This window comes from Rana temporaria, chromosome 2 (genome assembly GCF_905171775.1).
Source record: "Rana temporaria chromosome 2, aRanTem1.1, whole genome shotgun sequence".
In the NCBI taxonomy this organism is placed as follows: Eukaryota; Metazoa; Chordata; class Amphibia; order Anura; family Ranidae; genus Rana; species Rana temporaria.
Window position 1 is genome coordinate 314,183,865 of NC_053490.1, and position 20,328 is coordinate 314,204,192.

The 20,328-nt window shown below is 43.6% G+C and overlaps 1 protein-coding gene across 2 annotated transcripts in view; it reads left to right on the forward strand.

Annotated features, from left to right (window-relative positions):
* Nucleotides 1-7,061, forward strand: part of LOC120927018 (cell wall integrity and stress response component 2-like) — a 66,273-nt gene extending 59,212 nt beyond the window's left edge. Inside the window, exons 3-4 of one of the 2 annotated variants that reach the window (XM_040337414.1) lie at nt 1,600-1,767; nt 6,038-7,061. In XM_040337414.1, the coding sequence (XP_040193348.1) occupies nt 1,600-1,767; nt 6,038-6,246 (377 nt within the window). In that variant the 3' untranslated portion in view covers nt 6,247-7,061. Of the gene's footprint in view, nt 1-1,599; nt 1,768-6,034 lie in introns of both variants that reach the window. The other variant, XM_040337413.1, reaches the window with a different exon arrangement.
* Nucleotides 7,062-20,328: the final 13,267 nt, after the last annotated feature.

The window sequence follows — 20,328 nt, forward strand, 5'->3', positions numbered from 1 at the left end:
TCCCTGGTCTCCAGCCTCCATTTTTCTTTTGTACCAAGAATAGAGTAGAATAAAAGCCCTTAAATTTACAGAGGAGGGTACCGGTTTAACAGCTCCTTACACTTGTAATAAGGTCATAAAAAGTTGAAAAATCACTGCTTTTTTAGGGGAATTTGGAACCTTCATAGGGGTGAATGAGTTGCAAGGTGGGGGGGGGGGTGTGCTAAAAAGTTCAAGTGTCCCAAACCGATTCAGATTATTGAGGGATCCTGACATCTAGAGTATTTGCCCAGACTATTGTGAAATTTTTCAGCCTGGCTCCAACAGGGATCACCTTTGGCAGGCCTCATGTCAAAAATATTTTGCTGACTCTTGTGGGTTAGAAAGGGCCTTCTGTTTATGTGCTTTTAAAAACATCACCTGAGTGCTTCTCCGGGTTCTCTTGGAATTTTTAAACTGTCGGGATTGTCTGCCTCTTAACTGTTGGAATCTGGCAGAAAATGCCTTAGTTCGCTTCAATTTTCTGTCTTGTGGCAAAAGAACTCTTTTACCCCCTGTTACTCTGGAAATAGCCTTTTCTGGTTTCTCCCCAAAGAACGATTTGCCATCAAATGGAATTTTGCACACAATTTTGTTTAAATGCAGCGTCGACTGCCCAAGATTTCAGGCACAGGGTTCTCTTAAGTCAGCCATAGATTGAGCAATTTTCTCTTCTGTAACCACTGACTATCAATAGATAGGGGAATTCCTCCCATCGAGCCATTGTGTCCCTGCTGAACTTTCTATGACTGGCTTTAGCTATTATGTGTAAAATTGCCCTGGCAAAAACACCAAATTGTGTCTACTGCTCCCTCTCCTATGAAATTGGTTAAAAGCTTCAGCTGTTCCAGAGGTTTGATTACGCCTTCTATGGGCATGTATTGGTGAATGGCTGCTTCTATGTTCTTAATTCATACTCTGATGAGACAAGAAACTGATTTAAGCACAATTGCTAGTTCTTTAAGTGTCAAGGTGTATGCACCTATTACAAGGCTCTTTGAAAGATGCCAAGTCCTCTATAGTGTAACATTATATTCTTGACCGAATGGACCACTGCAGCATCAACTACAGGAGGTGTGCCCAAATCCTCTGCATCCACCAGAGGATATAACCTGTTTAGGCGGGTTAGAGAAAACCTCATGCAGACAGACCCGGGACAAGTCTGGCTGTTTGGTCCCAGGTTCCATTCCCTGATTGGCACACAACCCACAGGCACACAGTAGTTCATAGTCACTCAAGTCAGAGAAGGGACATCTTCCGATGGGGACACTAGGGCTGGTGATCCTGGTGATATACCAGGATTCCCTCACTGTGGAGGAATTTCTTCTCACTTCCTGCTTTGGCTATGAAACAGGAAGTGAAGGGTAATCTCCCCAATGGGACACAGATGGCAAAAAAAAAAAGACAGACAAGGGTTTTAACCCTACCTTAATCTATCCAAAATGAAGAAAAAAAATGTTGCCTTTAGTTACACTTTAATGCTTTAGTTCCAGCATCCACATATTCTTGGAAATAGTATTCATTTTTACAAGTCTCAGTTGTGCTGAATTAATCCTCTGATATTGTTCTCGTGTTTTACAGGTGCAGAAAAACACAGTATGGACTATTCTGAGATCATCTTGACGTCCATCTTCAGCGTTATCTTAGTTGTAGTTGTTTTAGTAATACTTTCATTTGGTTTCAAAAGATGCCTAAGGGGTACATCTCAATATTCTCATCATCCTCTTTATGAAACTTCATATGAACCAGGTAATGTTTATACAGTGGTAATGCAGTGAATAGCAAATTTTCTATGTGATAGCAGGGTCAACAAAGCTGTTATGAATTAATTTAATTTATAACAAATGTTTCTCATTGATTGATGCTGTGATTGGCCCACAGCTATCACCAGTACCTGGGCCAATCACAACACCCTGTACCATGTGATTAGCTGTAGCCAATTAAAGATCACTAGTAATCACAGCTGTTATGAATGTAACCCATTCATGACAGTTCAAAACATTGCTGCTACAATGATCATCATAGTAACAGTGATCAAAACGTAAAAAAAAAAACACCTAATCACTACCTCAGAATATTACCATGTTACTATCGTGACACTAAACTACTCTGATGAGAGTATGTAAAAAATAAAAGAAAATTAAAGTGATAAAAAATGTTTAAAAGTTTAATAAAAAAATGTATTTATTTATTAACATACTGTCACCAGTCAGTATCCCTGATCACCTCCCCACCAGTCATATGATGATGCTGTACTGCACTGGTGACGGTATGCAAAAGAAGTGAAAAAAATAATTTCTTAATTTTACAACAAATTGTGACAAAGAATTGTAACTTCAAAAAATCACCATGCCTCTTACTAAATACCGGTACCTCAGACTGTCTACTTTATAAAAAAGGGTCATTTTAAGGGCTTCAAGAAATTAGATAGGCCATCAATACATCAGGATTGATCAATTTTCAAATATATATATACCATAGTTTGTAGATTGCTTTAACTTTTTTAACTTTCTCCCAAACCAATTAATCTACACTTATTGGGATTTTTTTTAACAAAGAAATGTAGCAGCATATATTTTGGCCTAAATTTACAAAGAAATTGAAGGTCATGAAGGGAGTACAACCCCTTTCTGAGCTCAGGTGGTTAATTTCATCATCATTATTTTTGGTGTACTTTATGTAGTGCTGATTGTGTGGTCTACAGCTCAAAGTAGAGGTCCCACAACAAAATATTAAAAGCCAACAGCTACAAATACAGCAGCTGTTGACTTTTATTATATGAACACTTACCTGTCCTGGGTGCCCACAATGTCGGCACCTGAAGCCGAGCAATCGCTCGGCTCTCGGCTGCCCCCTCCGCCATTCTCGGTGAGGGAATCAGGAAATGAAGTGTTGCGGCTTCACTTCCCGGTTTCCTACTGTGCATACGCGAGTCGCGCTGCGCGTCTTCACTGATCCCCACTGTGTTCTGGGAGCTGTGTGTCTCCCAGAAGACAGCGGGGGTACAGAGTAGGCGCCGGAAGTGGCATAGATCACTGAGGTGATCTATGCCAGTAAGTGGGAGCGAATACCTGTATTATTTAAATGGGCTTGCTAGGCTATGCATCAAACACAGGACGACTAATTGCTGTGGATGCAGCTATTCTAGTGTACCAATGTCCCGATAGTATGAAAATGGGAATTGAACTGGACTAATAAAGTGGACTTTTGGCGGTACAAGTAGTTAATGTACAAAATCTATAAATATTTATTTGTAAAAAGCATATATGAAGAAAATTGTATACACAACTTCATAAAACAGTATAGTGTCAACATATGATCTCAGTACATAACGTAACAAAAGATATTTCAAAAAGCTTATACTTATGCAGATACACTCATAACATGAGAACGTATAGCATCAGAGGGTATATGTAAACTTTTAGTTCTTGAAACTGAGTTCAATATGCGTGGTAGTGAATCTTGCTTTTACTCTCGACATGTTTCGCGTACAGGACGCTTCATCAGGAGCATAAAGGTCTAATAACAGACATACATGACTCAAACAAAAACATCAAAGGATGTCAATTAGTCAAACCAGTTTATACATAAAAAAATACATAAAACACAAATAAAACATTAAAAAGCTGGTATTTATTGCTGCTCATGCATAGCATAGGCGCCCCAACCCCCCAGCATTCACAAACCCGAACCCACTCCACCCGTAGTTCAAAAACACCTCACATCGTACATAGGAACCATCAGAAAAGGGTAGTAGCTAGTGGTATCTGCCTTTTGTGTCTAGTCCAGGGAACTACTAAAACAATATTCCTGAAATAATTATTTATAGAAACCATAAAATGAATTATTAATTGTTCCACTTACAGGTAAATCGAGCTTCCGAAAAAACGCAACTCCGACCTTCAGTGGTGAAAAGTATGTATGTACACAACTTTTACCTAGCCAGCCTCTTGGGCATATGGTAGGTATTCTGAAACAGACAGGAAAATAAAAATTCAACAACACCATGTTTGGCGGATAAAGGGATCATGCAGGGATAGCCTATATCAAGAGGGTAAATACTCTAGGCTATAGGCAGGGAGGTTAAAAATAGTAATGGTAGATGGTAGTAATGGCGGCGCCATCTTGTTATCGGCGCATGCGCGATGAACTATGACCCCGCGAAGTGACATAATTTCCGGCTGAAATGACGCACTTCCGGCGGAGAGAGTCTTAAGAACGGCAGACGCCGCTCTCCGGTTGCTGCATACAGGAGGGCGACGTTAATGCATGACTGTTTTCATGCTCTCTGCCTCTGTTCCCCTAGCGATTTTTATGGTGGATACCTAAGGTAACTTGACTACGGCTGGTGCTTGTGGGGTCATGGATACACTTGTAGGCTTGTTGTTTTGCTTGCCCTATAGTAATTCAATCTAATGATCGTGTCTTAGGTGACCTGGACTCTGGGAAGGGAATAGTTCTTTCCTTCTACGCTGAGGTCGGTTACCTCCCCTTTGACGCTTCGCTCCTAGGCAATCTGGCATTCTGAGTTTTATGAAGCTAAGGGGAATCCTGAGGATTATTGAAGGGGGCTCTCGTCGTCCATCTTTACTGTTTACCAACAGTCTGTGTCATAGCCTGTTATTATTATAATTTTTTCTACTACATACAACGGTGAGCCCTGTTCATGTTCGATCTACCATTACTATTTTTAAACTCCCTGCCTATAGCATTTACCCTCTTGATATAGGCTATCCCTGCATGATCCCTTTATCCGCCAAACATGGTGTTGTTGAATTTTTATTTTCCTGTCTGTTTCAGAATACCTACCCTATGCTCAGGAGGCTGGCTAGGTAAAAGTTGTGTACATACATACTTTTCACCACTGAAGGTCGGAGTTGCGTTTTTTCGGAAGCTCGATTCACCTGTAAGTGGAACAATTAATTCATTTTACGGTTTCTATAAATAATTATTTCAGGAATATTGTTTTAGTAGTTCCCTGGACTAGACACAAAAGGCAGATACCACTAGCTACTACCCTTTTGTGATGGTTCTAACTTAAGCGGATATCACTTACACGCTATTTCCGATCATTGCCAATGCCTTTCCTCCTATGTATGATGTGAGGTGTTTTTGAACTACGGGTGGAGTGGGTTCGGGTTTGTGCATGCTGGGGGGTTGGGGCCGCCTATGCTATGCATGAGCAGCAATAAATAACAACTTTTTAATGTTTTGTGTTTTATGTATTTTTTTATGTATATACTGGTTTGACTAATTGACATCCTTTGATGTTTTTGTTTGTGTCATGTATGTCTGTTATTAGACCTTTATGCTCCTGATGAAGCGTCCTGTACACGAAACATGTCGAGAGTAAAAACAAGATTCACTACCACGCATATTGAACTCAGTTTCAAGAACTAAAAGTTTACATATACCCTCTGATGCTATACGTTCTCATGTTATGAGTGTATCTGCATAAGTATAAGCTTTTTGAAATATCTTTTGTTACATGTACTGAGATCATATGTTGACACTATACTGTTTTATGAAGTTGTGCATACAATTTTCTTCATATATGCTTTTTCAAATAAATATTTATAGATTTTTTTACATTAACTACTTGTACCGCCAAAAGTCCACTTTATTAGTCCAGTTCAATTCCCATTTTCAAATACCTGTATTAGACAGGTATCTGCTCCCCCCTGAAAGGTGCCAAATGTGACACCGGAGGGGGGGAGGGTTCTAAAAAGTGGAAGTTCCATTTTTAGGTGGAACTCCACTTTAAATACACTGTACTAAAACTAATATTTCTAAACTTATTGACTATAAAGTATATGCACACTCAACTGTTTTTAGTAGATGCTAGTTTATTGTTCCTTTGCCAGCCTAATAAAGCTTCCTGAGGACATTCTTCAGACTCATGTATTTTCTGATGTCGCATGAAGAATCCAGCAAGGGTCTGACCATTGCTCAAAACCATGTATTTAAAGCATTTTATTATATGCCATGTTATATTTTGCTTTGCTCTTCTCTTCAGCAGATGGATATTCACCACCTGATGACACTTTGGTGATCTCTGGTGGGTTATATGATGCACCACGAATTTATAATCCCAACATGACAGTTTTAGATGAAGAGGAGTCTCAAAATGATTATGCATCTATCAACTCAAGACCAGGACAGTTCAGACTTGAGTTCTTACCTGGAGATAAGGACATAGATCCCATGTCACAAAGAAGAAATGTCTGATGCTGGAATACCTTATTAAGCTCAGTTATCAATTTGAGATATTGGTTTATTTTTAATCTTAGTTTTACCACCTACTTGGATTCATCAAGTATTTACCATAGATAAAATAATGTTGCACATCACATTGAAAGCAATGGGTCAAGCAAAGTCTAGACCTAATTTAATTGGTAAATCTGTAATTTATCAGAGAATTTGTGATCTGTGAACAGTTATCATACAGTTGCAACAAATGTAACACTACTCAATTTTTTTCATATACAGATCAGAAGTGTTTTGGAGCTAAACTGATAAGTCGAGATAGACCCCTTTTACACGGTGCGTCTGATTAGGTCCGCCTGTCGGTTTTTCAGGTGGACCTGATCAGATGGTCCATTCACCCCTATGGACAGGTGGGTGTAAACGGACTACCTCTGAGTCCAATCTGATCAGGTCCATTCTTCGGAAGTCTAGGTGGATCAGATCGGAGGGTAGTCGATCCGATCAGGTCCATTCTTTGGAAGTCTAGGTGGATCGAATCGGAGGGTAGTCGGGTGTAAACAGATAGCAGAGTCAGTTTACTCCTGGCTGCCCATAGAGCAGAGCAGGTTGTGTGTACACTCTGAGTGGACACAAATGTGTCATCTGCCTGCTCTGCTTCGATCCGCAAGAAATCTGTAAGCAGATCCTTTGATGATGGGACAGAGTTTGCCCCATCTGAAAGGGGCCACAAGGAACATTAATAACATAACAAAGATTGGTTAATATGAGTATTACCCAGACTAGTGAGATGATCTCTGAGATGTTACCGGTTACTGCACAAATATATATATATATATATATGAAAAAAAAAAAAAAAAACTCTTTGATAAATTCTGCAGGGAAAACATTTAGTGTCTTCTTTATTACCAGAATATACCAAGTGCCTTACTCTCCATTATATGCATTACACAATCAAGCAATATAGTGTTTTTTTTTTAATCAAAAATAATGTTTCTTGAAGTTCTATTATAAAACAGATCATCCTTTGCACAGTTTATTTAATACAGGCTGTTTACATCTAATAACTTAGTAGTTTAAATGGGCTGTGGAGGCATTACCAATACGAGCCTTCACTGACACAAAAAGCAGTTTAACCAACCAGCTGCATGATTTTAATTTGCTTAGGCTGGAATGTTCATTAAAGTGTATGTAAATCCAAACAATTGACTATTCTAAATACATTTACATATAGTTCATTGCGGTTTGAAGATTTTGGATAAGTACCCAATGATCCTGCCAGGTTCTCCTCCAACTGTGGTCTTCCTGTAATACGTGACAACACAACACAGTTTTTAATGTTATGACAACTTTTTCACTCTCACGTACAGTGCTTTGAAAAAGTATTCATACCCCTTGAAATTTTCCACATTTTGTCACGTTACAACCAAAAACATAAATGTAATTTATTTGGATTTTATGTGATAGACCAACACAAAGTGGCACATAATTGTGAAGTGGAAGGGAAATGATAATTGGTTTTCAACATATTTTGGAAATAAATATGTGAAAAGTGTGATGTGCATTTGTCTTCAGTCCCCTTTACTCTGATACTCCTAACTAAAATCTAGTGGAACCAATTGCCTTCCGAAGTCACCTAATTAGTAAATAGAGTTCACCTGTGTGTCATTTAATCTCTGTATAAATACAGCTGTTCTGTGAAGCCCTTGGAGGTTTGTTAGAGAACCTTAGTGAACAAACAGCGTCATGAAGGCCAAGGAACACACCAGACAGGTCAGGGATAAAGTTGATGAGAAGTTTAAAGCAGGGTTAGGTTATAAAAAAATATCCCAAGCTTTGAACATCTCATGGAGCACTGATCAATCCATCAAGAAAATGGAAAGAGTATGGCACAATTGCAAACCTACCAAGACATGGCCATCCACCTGAACCGATAGGCCGGGCGAGGAGAGAATTAATCAAAGAAGCAGCCAAGAGGCCCATGGTAACTCTGAAGGAGCAGGTGGGAGAATCTGTCCACAGGACAACTATTAGTTGTACACTCCAAAAATCTGGCCTTTATGGAAGAGTGGCAAGAAGAAATCCAGTGTTGAAAGAAAGCCATAAGAAGTCCCGTTTGCGAGAAGCCATATGGGGGACACAGCAAAAATGTATAAGAAGATGCTCTGGTCAGATGAGACCAAAATGTTACTTTTTAGCCTAAAAGCAAAACACTATGGCCCAGATTCTCAATGGCGTTACGACGGCGCAACACCATTTGCGCCGTCGTAAGTCCTAATCTGGCCCCGGGTATCTATGCGTCTGATTCTTAGAATCAGTTACGCATAGATACCCATTAGATCTGACAGGCGTAAAGTTGCCCCTGCTATTATGAGGGGCAACCAATGTTAAGTATGGCCGTCGTTCCCGCGTCGAAATTTAAAAAAATTACGTTGTTTGCGTAAGACGTCCGTGAATGGCGCTGGACGCCATTTACGTTAACGTCTAAGCAAATGATGTTGGGGCGACGTCATTTAGCGCAATGCACGTCGGGAAATTTACCCGACGGAGCATGCGCAGTACGCTCGGCGCGGGAGCGCGCCTAATTTAAATGGTGCCCGCCCCATTTGAATTGGGCGGGCTTGCGCCGAGCGCTTTTACGATACACCGCCGCAAGTTTACAGGTAAGTGTTCTGAGAATCAGGCACTAACGCTGTAAACCTGCGGCGGTGTAACGTAAATCACATACGTTACGCTGCCCAGGAGCAACGTAATTGTATGAGAATCTGGGCCTATGTGTGGCGGAAAACTAATACTGCACTTCACTCTGAAAACACCATCCCCACAGTGAAACATGGTGGTGGCAGGATCATGTTGTGGGGGGTGCGTTTCTTCAGCAGGGACAGGGAAGCTGGTCAGAGTTGATGGTTAGGTGGATGGAGCCAAATACAGGGCAATCTTAGACGAAAACCTGTTAGGGCAGAGGTTCACCTTCCAGCAAGACAATGACCCTAAACATTCAGCCAGAGCTACAATGGAATGGTTTAGATCAAAACATATTCATGTATTAGAATGGACCAGTCAAAGTGCAGACCTAAAGTCAACTAAGAATCTGTGGCAAGACTTAAATTGCTGTTCACAAAAGCTCTCCATCCAATCTGACAGAGCTTGAGCTATTTTGCAAAGAAGAATGGGCAAAAATGTCACTCCCTAGATGTGCAAAGCTGGTAGAGACATCCCCGGAAAGACTTGCAGCTGTAATTGCAATGAAAAGTGGTTCTACAAAAGTATTGACTCAGGAGGGCTGAATACAAATGCACGTCACACTTATTCACATATTTATTTGTAAAAAAAATTGAAAACCATTTATTATTTTTCTTCCACTTCACAATTATGTGCCACTTTGTGTTGGTCTATCATATACAATCCCAATAAAATACATTTAAGTTTTTGGTTGCAACATGACAAAATGTGGACAATTTCAAGGGGTATGAATACTTTTTCAAGGCACTGTATGTACTCCTGTATTGGTACAACAGGATGCCGTGCCCACATGTTCCTGTTATCAGTCTATGACATCACAGGCAACCAAGCCTCCCCAAAAAGAAAATATTTCAACAATTTTAGCAGAAATGTTAACTAGTGCTGCAATTGCTGCCAAATAACCTGACAATTTTAGCACTGATGAACCACTGCTGATTCAACCTCATCTATAGCCCTGACCCTGCAGATCGGAGAAAAGTAGTTTAGTATGTGACTGCTGGATAAATGGATTTTTAGAGATATTTAACACCCATTTCTTATCATTGAAAGTAGCTGTGATTTTACATAACATGCATGCACTGCAATTTACATGCTGCAATACAGATGGATTCACACGTATTTTAAAGCTGAAGGGAAAAAAGGAGCTCCACTTAAAAAATATAAAAATAAAATTACATTCAGTAGTTATGAATATTGTAGCTGTTGACTTTTAAGAAACAGACACTCCACTCTCCAGTACATTGCTGTCTACCCCTCCAGTTAATTAATTTCTAGACTTCCTCTTTGTTGACACCATCTTGGATTTGTTAGCTGGCTGTGACTTCTTGATGTCTCACAGCTGGCTTCCCACTGTGCATGCGTTAAGCATGGCAGGGCTGTGGGTCGGGCCCTGCAGCCTCCTGGGATGTATGACCAGTCCCAGGAGGATGCAGGCATTGAGGCAGCTGCCCAAGTGGACATCATTCTCGCCTAGGCAAGAAGGAAGTGGTAGCTGGTACCTGTAAAAAAAAAAATATAACACAGCAGACGTGTTAGAGGAGGGCATGGTGGGGACTTTTGTTTTTTTAGCGAGGGTTCTTTTTAAAAACGTACACATTTTTTTGGCCTCTAGGAGCTTTTCATATAATGTGCCAGAATACTCAGCACTTTTGCACATTACGGCAGATTTACCTTGCAAAGGGCCCTTTTTCAGTTATGTGACAACCACAATCTCCTACTTTGTTGCTGGAACTTCTATCTGCACTCAATCTTCTCTTCTTCCAGATTTGAAGTCTTCAGCCATCGTGGATTGCTAAAGCCGGGATGATTTACCTCCCATGCACAGTGGCGTAGCGTGGGTTGTCAGCTTCCGGGGGCAAGGCAGGTATTTTGCGCCCCTAACCCGAGGACTTACCTATTCTCCGCTCGCTCCAGTCTGGTCACATGATCCCCTGTGTATGCCAGTGGTGGCTGCAGGGGAGAGCGCTTGACAACGGGCGGTAAAGCCTGGAGCAGTGACATCACCCATAGGTTCCTATGTCCTATCTGTTATTGGTGCTCCCTCCTCTCCCCGCATACATCACTGTCTCACACAGGGGATAACATAACCCGGCTGGAGGAGCCTAAATATAAGTGTATACCTATTTTCAACACGGGTTAGCCAACATAGGTGTTAGGAGAGGGATGGGAGAATTTTTAAGGCTAGTTAGGTTTAACCTGGGAATTCTACTCAAATCCATGGTGGGTATTGGCCGAGTTAATTAACCCCTTTGTGCTGCATTAGTGGTCACTGACAAGTGTTTTTTAACCCCTTCATAAAGGGGGTTAATTAAAACTTACACTGATGCCACTAATGCAGCACAAAGGGGTTAAATAACTGTCACTGGTCACTAATGCATCAGTGGCAGAACATTAACCTCTTCTTGCTGCACTTTACTAATGGCATTCTTAATGATTTAACTTCTTTACCCCCTCCAGGAGTTAACCAGTCCAGTTCACAGGAAAGAGAGAGGGGAAGTGAGAGGGAGGGAGGTGAGAGGAAAAGGGGAGAGAGGGGGGGATAGTGGGGGGAGAGAGGGGAAATAGTGGGGAGAGAGAGGGGTAGTGATAGAGTGGGGGTGAGAGAGAGAGTGGTGAGAGAGGAGGTTGAGAGAAAGAGGGGGTGATACAGAGAGAGAGGGGGCTGAAAGGGAAAGGGGGTGTGTGAGAGAGAGAGGGGGTAAAGGAGAGAGAGGGGGCTGAGAGAGATGGGGGAGACTGAAAGAGATAGGGGGGCTGAGAGAGAGTAGGGTGAGAGAAAGGAGGGCTGAAAAAGACAGGGGGCTGAAAGAGAGGAGGGCTGAGAAAGAGGGCCTGAGAGAGAGGGGGGTGAGAGACAGGGGGGCTGAGAGACAGAGGGGGAGAGAGAGAGAGAGAGAGAGAGAGAGAGAGGCTGAGGATAAATCCCTAGCCCTGTCCTTATCTGCAGTCCCTTGTCTAGAGGTAGGTCTGTCACTGTGTATCAGTGTATGGTACCTTTTATGTCAGTGCCCTTTTAATCTGGGGGTTATCAGCACCTTCCAGCCGCTCCTTGGCATCCTGCGCCTCTCACTCTCTTCATCCTCCGTGCCTCACTACACTGCTATGCTGGCGGAGGACGCAGCTGCACTGTGCTCCCACTGCCGCTGAACCTGCTGACATGACAACAAGGGTCAGCTGCTATGGGCCGCACAATAATGGCTGGGCCCGAGGCAACACCCCAGATGCACCCCCCACACTACACCACTGCCCATGCATGCACACATACAAATTGTGGCAAGACTATACATTGAGCTGCACATGCTTGGCTCAGTAGGCACTTAGAAAAAAATGCTGACAGGCAGGGAAGAAACATTTTTGACAAATGATACATTCTAAATCTCTTGTCATAAAAAGTCCTTTGCAGTTCTGCTTTTTAGGTTTAGAAGGCTTTGTGTTTTTTCCCCTTAATGAAGGGATGATGCTGATTAGTGGATTGTTTTACCCTTTTTATTGATCTTACTTATGAACTATGCACTTTAATGAGCTTACATGTACAGTAGAGAAGAGAGATAAAACACCCAGTTTCTCTTGTAGTCTTTGAAAGAGGTAGAGAGTCCAGTCACAAAAATAATTACAAATGGACAATGTAGGAGGAAGCTGAAATAACTGTACTGAACAAAAATCTCAATATGGTTCACATTTTTGATTAGCACTTTCATGTAAACTAAGTAACTTAAAGCGGAGTTCCACCCAAAATTGGAACTTCAGCTTATCCCACTCCTCACCCCCTTACATGCCACATTTGGCATGTAATTTTTTTTGGGGGGGGGGGGAGTGGGGGCTTCAGGAGGAGTGGGACTCGCGCATGCGCAGTGGGGCCCAGCCATGAAGCCGAAAGCTGTCACGGCCGGGTGCCCACAGTTGAAATGAAGACGCCGGCTGGGGAGGGGGGGGAGAGGAGCGGAGCCCCGGCCGGCGCGTCGCTGGAGCAGGTAAGTGTATGTTTATTAAAAGCCAACAGCTACACTTTTTGTAGCTGCTGACTTTTAATAAACATAAAAATTGGCTGGAACACCCCTTTAAGCTTTCACTTAGGTCGGCCATTGATGGTTCAAATTTTGGCCGGTTCAGAAGGAATGTACCAATTTAATCAAATCGATCAATTTGGGTATAACCAGCCTGCCAGATTTTACATGCGCCTTACCACCAGGAGAAAACAACGGCTGGGTGAGAGGCATTCCCTTGTCAACACAGTCTATGTTGCTGGCAGAATCAAGTGAATTTCTTTCCTGTAACCTGTGGTTGCAGGAAAGAAATTGACTCTGTCCATAGCCAGCTTTTCTATGAACAATATCTGATGTTTCTTTTTTATATACCATTCCCACTAATTATTTTCTGTTGTCTCATAGTACTGTTTTGTAAATGCTTTTATTTCAATAAATACTAGGACTGGTATTATAAAGTAATTGTACTTCTCTCTCAGCAGATGTAGCTCTTTGAACAAAATGCATAATGTATATATCATTTTTCCTATAATAAACAGCTTATCACCTGTAACATATGCGTTATCCTTCATATTAATTGTAAATGTGATCTGTTTCAAAATCCTATTTAATAAAATACATAGCTTTCATCCACTTTCAGCTTGCAGTCCGAATTTTCAATAAGGTAGTGCATAGAGCAATAAAACTTCCACAACAAATTATATTTCCGATTACTATGGTTAGATCAATGGAGTATTATGCGCAAAGAACACTTTGTTTTACCTGCTTTGCACATGGGTCCTCTCTTATTTATTAGGACAAAATGCATTAACTTATTTTTATAAATCAGGATTCGTATTTCCTGATTGCTGAGAAGCATAGGCTAAGTCACGACCAACTAAAAACAATACCTTGCCCAAAAATGCCACAGAAGAATAACAAATAACCAGTCTCAGTCCCAGTTATACTGTGAGCACATGTAAACAATAACCTGACAGACGAAGAAGCCTGTCCCTATCATCAATGTCAAACAGGCTTTAGAGAGGGGCGTGGCTTGCGCGCGAGCTGAATGGCTGCCTAATCTCTGAGCTCCTGCTAGCCGGACTAAAGCGACGACCACAGGCAGGTTTCCCCAGCCCATCGACCGCTCATTTTAATGGGAGACACACAGCGGAGCCCGGGGAACAGATGTCCCGCAAGAGAAAAGACGAGCGGTACCTCCAGAAGCTCACAGCCCTATCGTTTCAGCCAGCACGGAGCGCCCGTGGCCTATACGGATCTCCCCAGCAGTGATCCGGGAGACACAGAAGGGGGATTGTCGTCCCCACCTCACGCCGGCTCTCCTCCACTGTCCCCTGGAACCCGGAGCCCGGCGAAAGCGCCTCGTTCCTGCACGCCAGGCCGGAACTGTGAGTACAAATCTCCACAACCCTGACGCCATTGCGGCCTTCCCCACGACAAGGCAGCCTGTCTTAGACACGACGATGAAGGACATGTTGTTGCTGCTACAGTCCTCACTGATGTCTAACCTATCCTCCCTTATGCAGAAGTTCTCCACTGACATGCAGCATATGGGTGATAGAGTGACTTATATGGAAGAGAAAATGGAGGAGTGCACTGACACTCTAAATGACTTAGTTGATGCCTGCATGACCCAGAAAGACGACACTGAGTGGATCAAATTGAAGTTAGCGGACCTCGAGGACAGATCCAGGCGCAATAACATAAAAATCAGGAGTGTCCCTGAAAATGTCCTGCCTGCAGATCTGCGCACCTTTGCGAGCACCCTATTTTCGACCTTGCTGCTGGATCTGTCCTCCATTGAACTGACTATTGATCGAATTCATAGGATCCCCAAACCGCGCCACCTGGCGGAATCGGTCCCAAGAGATGTACTCCTGAGAATACATTTCTTCCAAGCGAAGAAGCAAATCCTGTTCAAAGCCTGTGCACTCCAAACCCTCCCTGCTCCTTATGCTGATATTCAAATGTACGCAGATTTATCCCAACACACACTTCAGATGAGGAGACAGCTGAAGACCGTGACCAAGGCTTTAGCAAACCACAAAATAATCTACAAGTGGCGCCACCCTGACACCGTCCTGGTGACTCATAACGGGATCCCTCATACCATCTCCACCATTGAGGGGGGTACCAAATTGCTGCTATCCTGGGGCATTATACCGGAGCTCCCGAAAGCCTATGATGATAATTCAGGGAGAACCCCTCCACCCCATAGGAGCCCCAACCATGCGGGCCACCATCCCACCCGGAAGCGCTGAAACGTCCTGCCTGTTTCCATCCTAGTCCACTATGCGGTCTGTACCGGCTAGCAGCGTGATCCGTTGCTTTTGATTTTTCTATTACCTTATTGAGCCTGAACTTTGCCCTGAGTTTGCTCAGCAGCCGGCTTTGTCCGTACTGCCGATTGGTACTGCTGCATTATAATCCACATCTCTTTAATATTGCAGTTCTGTTCTGTTTACTATACCATCTCTTTTTTTCTGGTTGCTCAGTAGTTCTCCTGCGGGACCTTGCATTCCACAACACGTTCAGAATACTAACCTCAAGCCACAGTTGCTGTTCCTCGACTTCAGCGGCCATTCCTGCCGTGCCTACATCTGCTGCGACGCTGTCAGGGGAGCTGAGGGTCTTTTAAACATCTCCTGCTAACTGTAAGTCTCCACTCTCCACCCTCACCCCTGTCTCAGCACCATGTCCTTCACCATACTATCCTTGAATGCAAAAGGACTGAACCATCCAGTCAAACGCTCTTCCATGTGGAAAACAGCCTTATCGCTTAAAAGCGATATACTCTGTGTTCAGGAGACTCACCTACTAAGAGACTCGCACCCCCGCTGCCAACACCAGCAGTTCCCACACGTTTTCTATTCGTGCTACACGAAGAAGCAGAGAGGAGTGTTGATAGCTGTCCGAAACACGGTATCATTCCATTTACAGGACAGCATAACTGACCCAGAGGGTCGTTACATTATTTTACTATGCTTGATTAATAATGTACAGTACACGTTAGTTTCCTTGTATGCACCTAACAAGCGACAAGTGTCGTTTCTCAGAGCTGTAATGAAAAAGGTTAAATGTTCCCAGAAAGGACATCTTTTGCTGTGCGGGGATTTTAACCTTGTTCTAGACCAAGATCTAGATTCCACTGCATGTTCCAAGAGGAATGTGTCCCCTCTGAAAGCTTTTATCTCATCTAATGAGCTGTTTGATGTGTGGAGGTGTTGTCATGCGAGCGAACGCGATTATACATTTCTCTCCCCGCGTCACAACGCCTACTCACGGATAGATCTATTTTTGTCAGATAGGTCGCTACTTCAAAGAATCTCAGCTTTGGTGATCCACCCCACCACCTGGTCGGACCATGCCCCTGTCAGTATCACTGTCGATACCAGATCCCCCCAAACAAACTCATACCTTTGGAGAGCTAACAACTCCCTGATCAGAGATCCGACAACGGCTAGCCGTATTCAACAGAACCTGGAGGACTACTTCTCCATAAACTCCCAATCAGTATCGGATCCGGTGGTGGTGTGGGCTGCCCACAAAGCTGTAATTAGAGGCCTGTTTATTCAAATGGGGGCCAGGGCGAAAAAGGCCAGGGCCCAGAAAATTGATAGCCTAACAGCTGACATTGAGCTCACTGAGTCCCAGAACAAGACCCTACCCTCTCCCTTCCTGCAGGCGAAAATCTTTAATCTCCGACACGACTTACGCTCATTACTTTTAGAATCCTTTGAAAAGGCTTGTACGAAGGTCAGGGCCACGTCATATGCCACAGGGAACAAAGCGAGCAAGATGCTAGCTTTAAAGATACGGGGTCACAGACTCAAAACAAAAATTCCCTTCCTTTACCACCCTCACACTAAAGAGAAACTGATGAAGCCGCACGACATATCGAATGCCTTCAGCAAGTACTATGCTGATCTCTATAACATCCAACATGACAGGACTACCACCCAACCTTCTATACCAGACATAACGACCTTCCTGGAACGAGTTAGCCTTCCCTCACTCTCTGATGATTAATTAACATCTCTTAATGCCCCTTTCACGACCTCCGAATTAGAACGCACGATTGACAAACTACCTAACACTAAGTCACCAGGACCTGACGGGTTCACCGGGGAATATTACAAGGCGTTCCACCATGTCCTGAGTCCCACCCTTTGTGAAGTCTTCAACTTGGCCGCTACATCCTCATCCTTCCCCCCGAACATGCTGGCCGCGATCATAGTGACTCTCCCTAAACCAGGCAAAGACCCAACCTCGCCCCAAAACCTTCGCCCCATTTCTCTCCTCAATGTCGATGCTAAATTGTATGCCAAACTGATAGCGAACAGACTGACTGATATCCTCCCTTCACTTATTCATATGGACCAATCGGGCTTTACGAAAGGCCGTCAGGCTTCTGACGCCACAAGAAGAATGGTTAATATCAGCCACCAGGCCGAGGCCACTGGGACCCCCTCTGTACTCCTGTCTCTAGACGCGAAAAAGCGTTTGACAGGGTACACTGGAGGTTCCTGTCTTTGGTACTCACTAAGTTCGGATTCGCGGGACAGATCCATAGAGCAATCATGGCCCTGTACTCTAACCCTTCGGCCCGAGTGTACGCCGCAGACTCTCTGTCTTCCCACTTCAATATCACGAATGGGACCAGACAGGGTTGCCCACTTTCCTCTCTGATCTTTAATTTATTAATGGAAACGCTGGCCCAAACCATACGTGCAAATCCACTCATAACTGGTAGGAGGCCGTGACCAAACAATCAGCCTATTTGCTGATGACGTTGTGCTTATGCTGTCTAACCCATCCACGTCACTCCCCGCAGTTCAGGAGACGCTAGCTTGTTTTAGTTAAGTATCCTACTACAAAGTCAATGAATCCAAATGCCACATCCTGAACATAGGAGTCAACACCCCTACTTGCCTCCTGTTGCAACAACTTTATCCGTACACATGGGCGGATCATAGCATTAATTACCTAGGTATCCAATTGACGAAATCTACCAGCCACTTGTTCCACCACAACTATGTCCCGTTTCGTAGTAAACTTCAGGATGATCTACACAAACTAGCGTCTCAGGAAATCTCATGGACGGGCCGATTAGCGGCCTTCAAAATGTTTCATCTACCCCAACTCCTCTACCTCTTCAGGACCCTTCCGATTATTATACCTGCCCAGTACTTTAGGTCCCTCCAATCTATTTTGTCCTCCTACATTTGGCAGAGCAAAAGGGCCAGATGCCCCCACTCCACCCTTATCAAGCATCGCAAGGCAGGAGGCACCGGGTACGTAGACCTCCAACACTACTATAAGGCCTCGGTTCTCACCCAATCCAGAGACTGGTTTTCATCTGTACCGCGAACCCTGTGGGGACAGATGGAATCTGCCCTCATCCCCACCACTACCCTGACCCCATGGTTGCTCTCTACCACTTCCTGTACTACACTCCCCTCCCTCATCTCCCCCACTATGTCAGCCACTGTCCGGACCTGGAACAAATTTGTTCATGCCTGTCACGGGTATCCCGACAACACTTCCTTAAAAGTCCCGATTGAGACCCTGCAACACAACATAGACATGATTTCTTACAAGCATTGGCGTGAAAGAGGCATACTATTTGTCAATGATCTCTTTGCAAAAGGAAAGGTCAAATCATTTCCTAGTCTCCAACTAGAATTCCACTTGCCCGATTCTGACCTGTATCTTTACATAAGAACTGCTCACTTCTTGGCTGCATCTCCCCATTGGGAACGTAGCATACCCTTTCCCACCTGGAGCTTTCTTAGTGATCCCTTGCCCACCCACAAAGGTACTTCACTCTTCTATAATGCTCTCCAACAGAAATCCATCCTCACTAAATCGACCTCCCTGCTCAAATGGGAATCTGACCTTGGTCGCCCTTACTCTACCCAACAGTGGACCAAAGCCTGCACAGCCACGTATAAGGTCACCAGTTGCTCTACCCTCTGGGAATTGTCCACCAAAATAACGCATAGATGGTACCTGACTCCCGAGAGACTGTCTAAATTTAGTGGGTTACACAGTGATAGGTGCTGGAGGAACTGTGGATCCCGGGGGACTTTGCTTCATATTTTATGGGGCTGCCCCATATTAACACAATTTTGGTCATCAGTATTCCACATGCTCTCTGACGCCTCGCACTCTAGTATCATTCATCAACCTGGACTGGCGCTCCTGTCGCTAGACTTGGATCAACTTCCAGTTGGCTCTAGACACATTGTCCTGCACATATTAATGTCTGCTAGGCTTTGCATTACACAGAAATTGAAAAACCCTATTCCTCCCACTATAGGGGAGGTCATACAGACTACACAATTGCACTACACTTATGAGAGAACGCTGGCATTCAGGGATAAACACAGAGACGATGCCGCTAAAAAATGGCATCTGTGGTCATCTTAGTACGATAGGAACTGTCTGACTCCACTAGCCCTACCCTGAGATTCTGAACCACTTTGAGAGTTTGTGGGGGGCCACTTCGGGCTCGGGACACAGTCTTGAACCCTATTAGGGGTGTCCGGAGCTCGAGACGGTCCGTCTTTGAAATGCACATCACTGACACCCTGGCTTGTTCCTTTTTTTGGGCACCTGAGAACTACTGTCGATAATAGTATACTGTTATAACCTGCTGAAATGTCATGGCGTTGTTTGACCGCCACATTTGCTCTTGTATTATTTTGTTTCTTTGTTCATGACGCTGCTCCGCTTGACGGAAGCAATCTACATGTAATGCAATGAAAAACCTTAATAAAAATGTATTGTAAAAAAAAAAAAAACAGGCTTTAGAATGACCCAAATATCAAATTGAAAGCATAACACAGCGGTTGTAAACGTCAGACATGAAATATGAACAAAGCATAGTAGGGGTAGGCAACCTTTAAGAGGTGGATATCTACCCGGACAATGTGGGAGAGATCGAAGATAACTGTGGGCGGTAATAAATTAACTAGCAAGCCCTCAATGAAAAGTAAAGATGACCTCCAGTGAGAAATTCGGCATTCACTTTCATTCGCAATTTTTTTTCATGTCTGGGGATTAAATGGTTACCCCCACAAAGCTGAACTTCTGGTACTGCAGGCTAATTTCTTCAACTAGTTTCAGGCCTGGCTATCTGCTCTGATTCCTGGCCAGTGTAAGTAGTATATAGGGCAGTGTACAGAGGTCAGTAGTAGGTAGGGCAATGTAAAAAGGTCAGTAATATGTAGGGCAGTGTACAGAGGTCAGTAGTATGTAGAGCAGTGTACAGAGGTAAGTAGTAGGTAGGGCAGTGTACAGAGGTCAGTAGGATGTTTGTTGGGCAGTGTACAGAGGTCAGTAGGATGTTGGGCAGTGTACAGAGGTCAGTAGGATG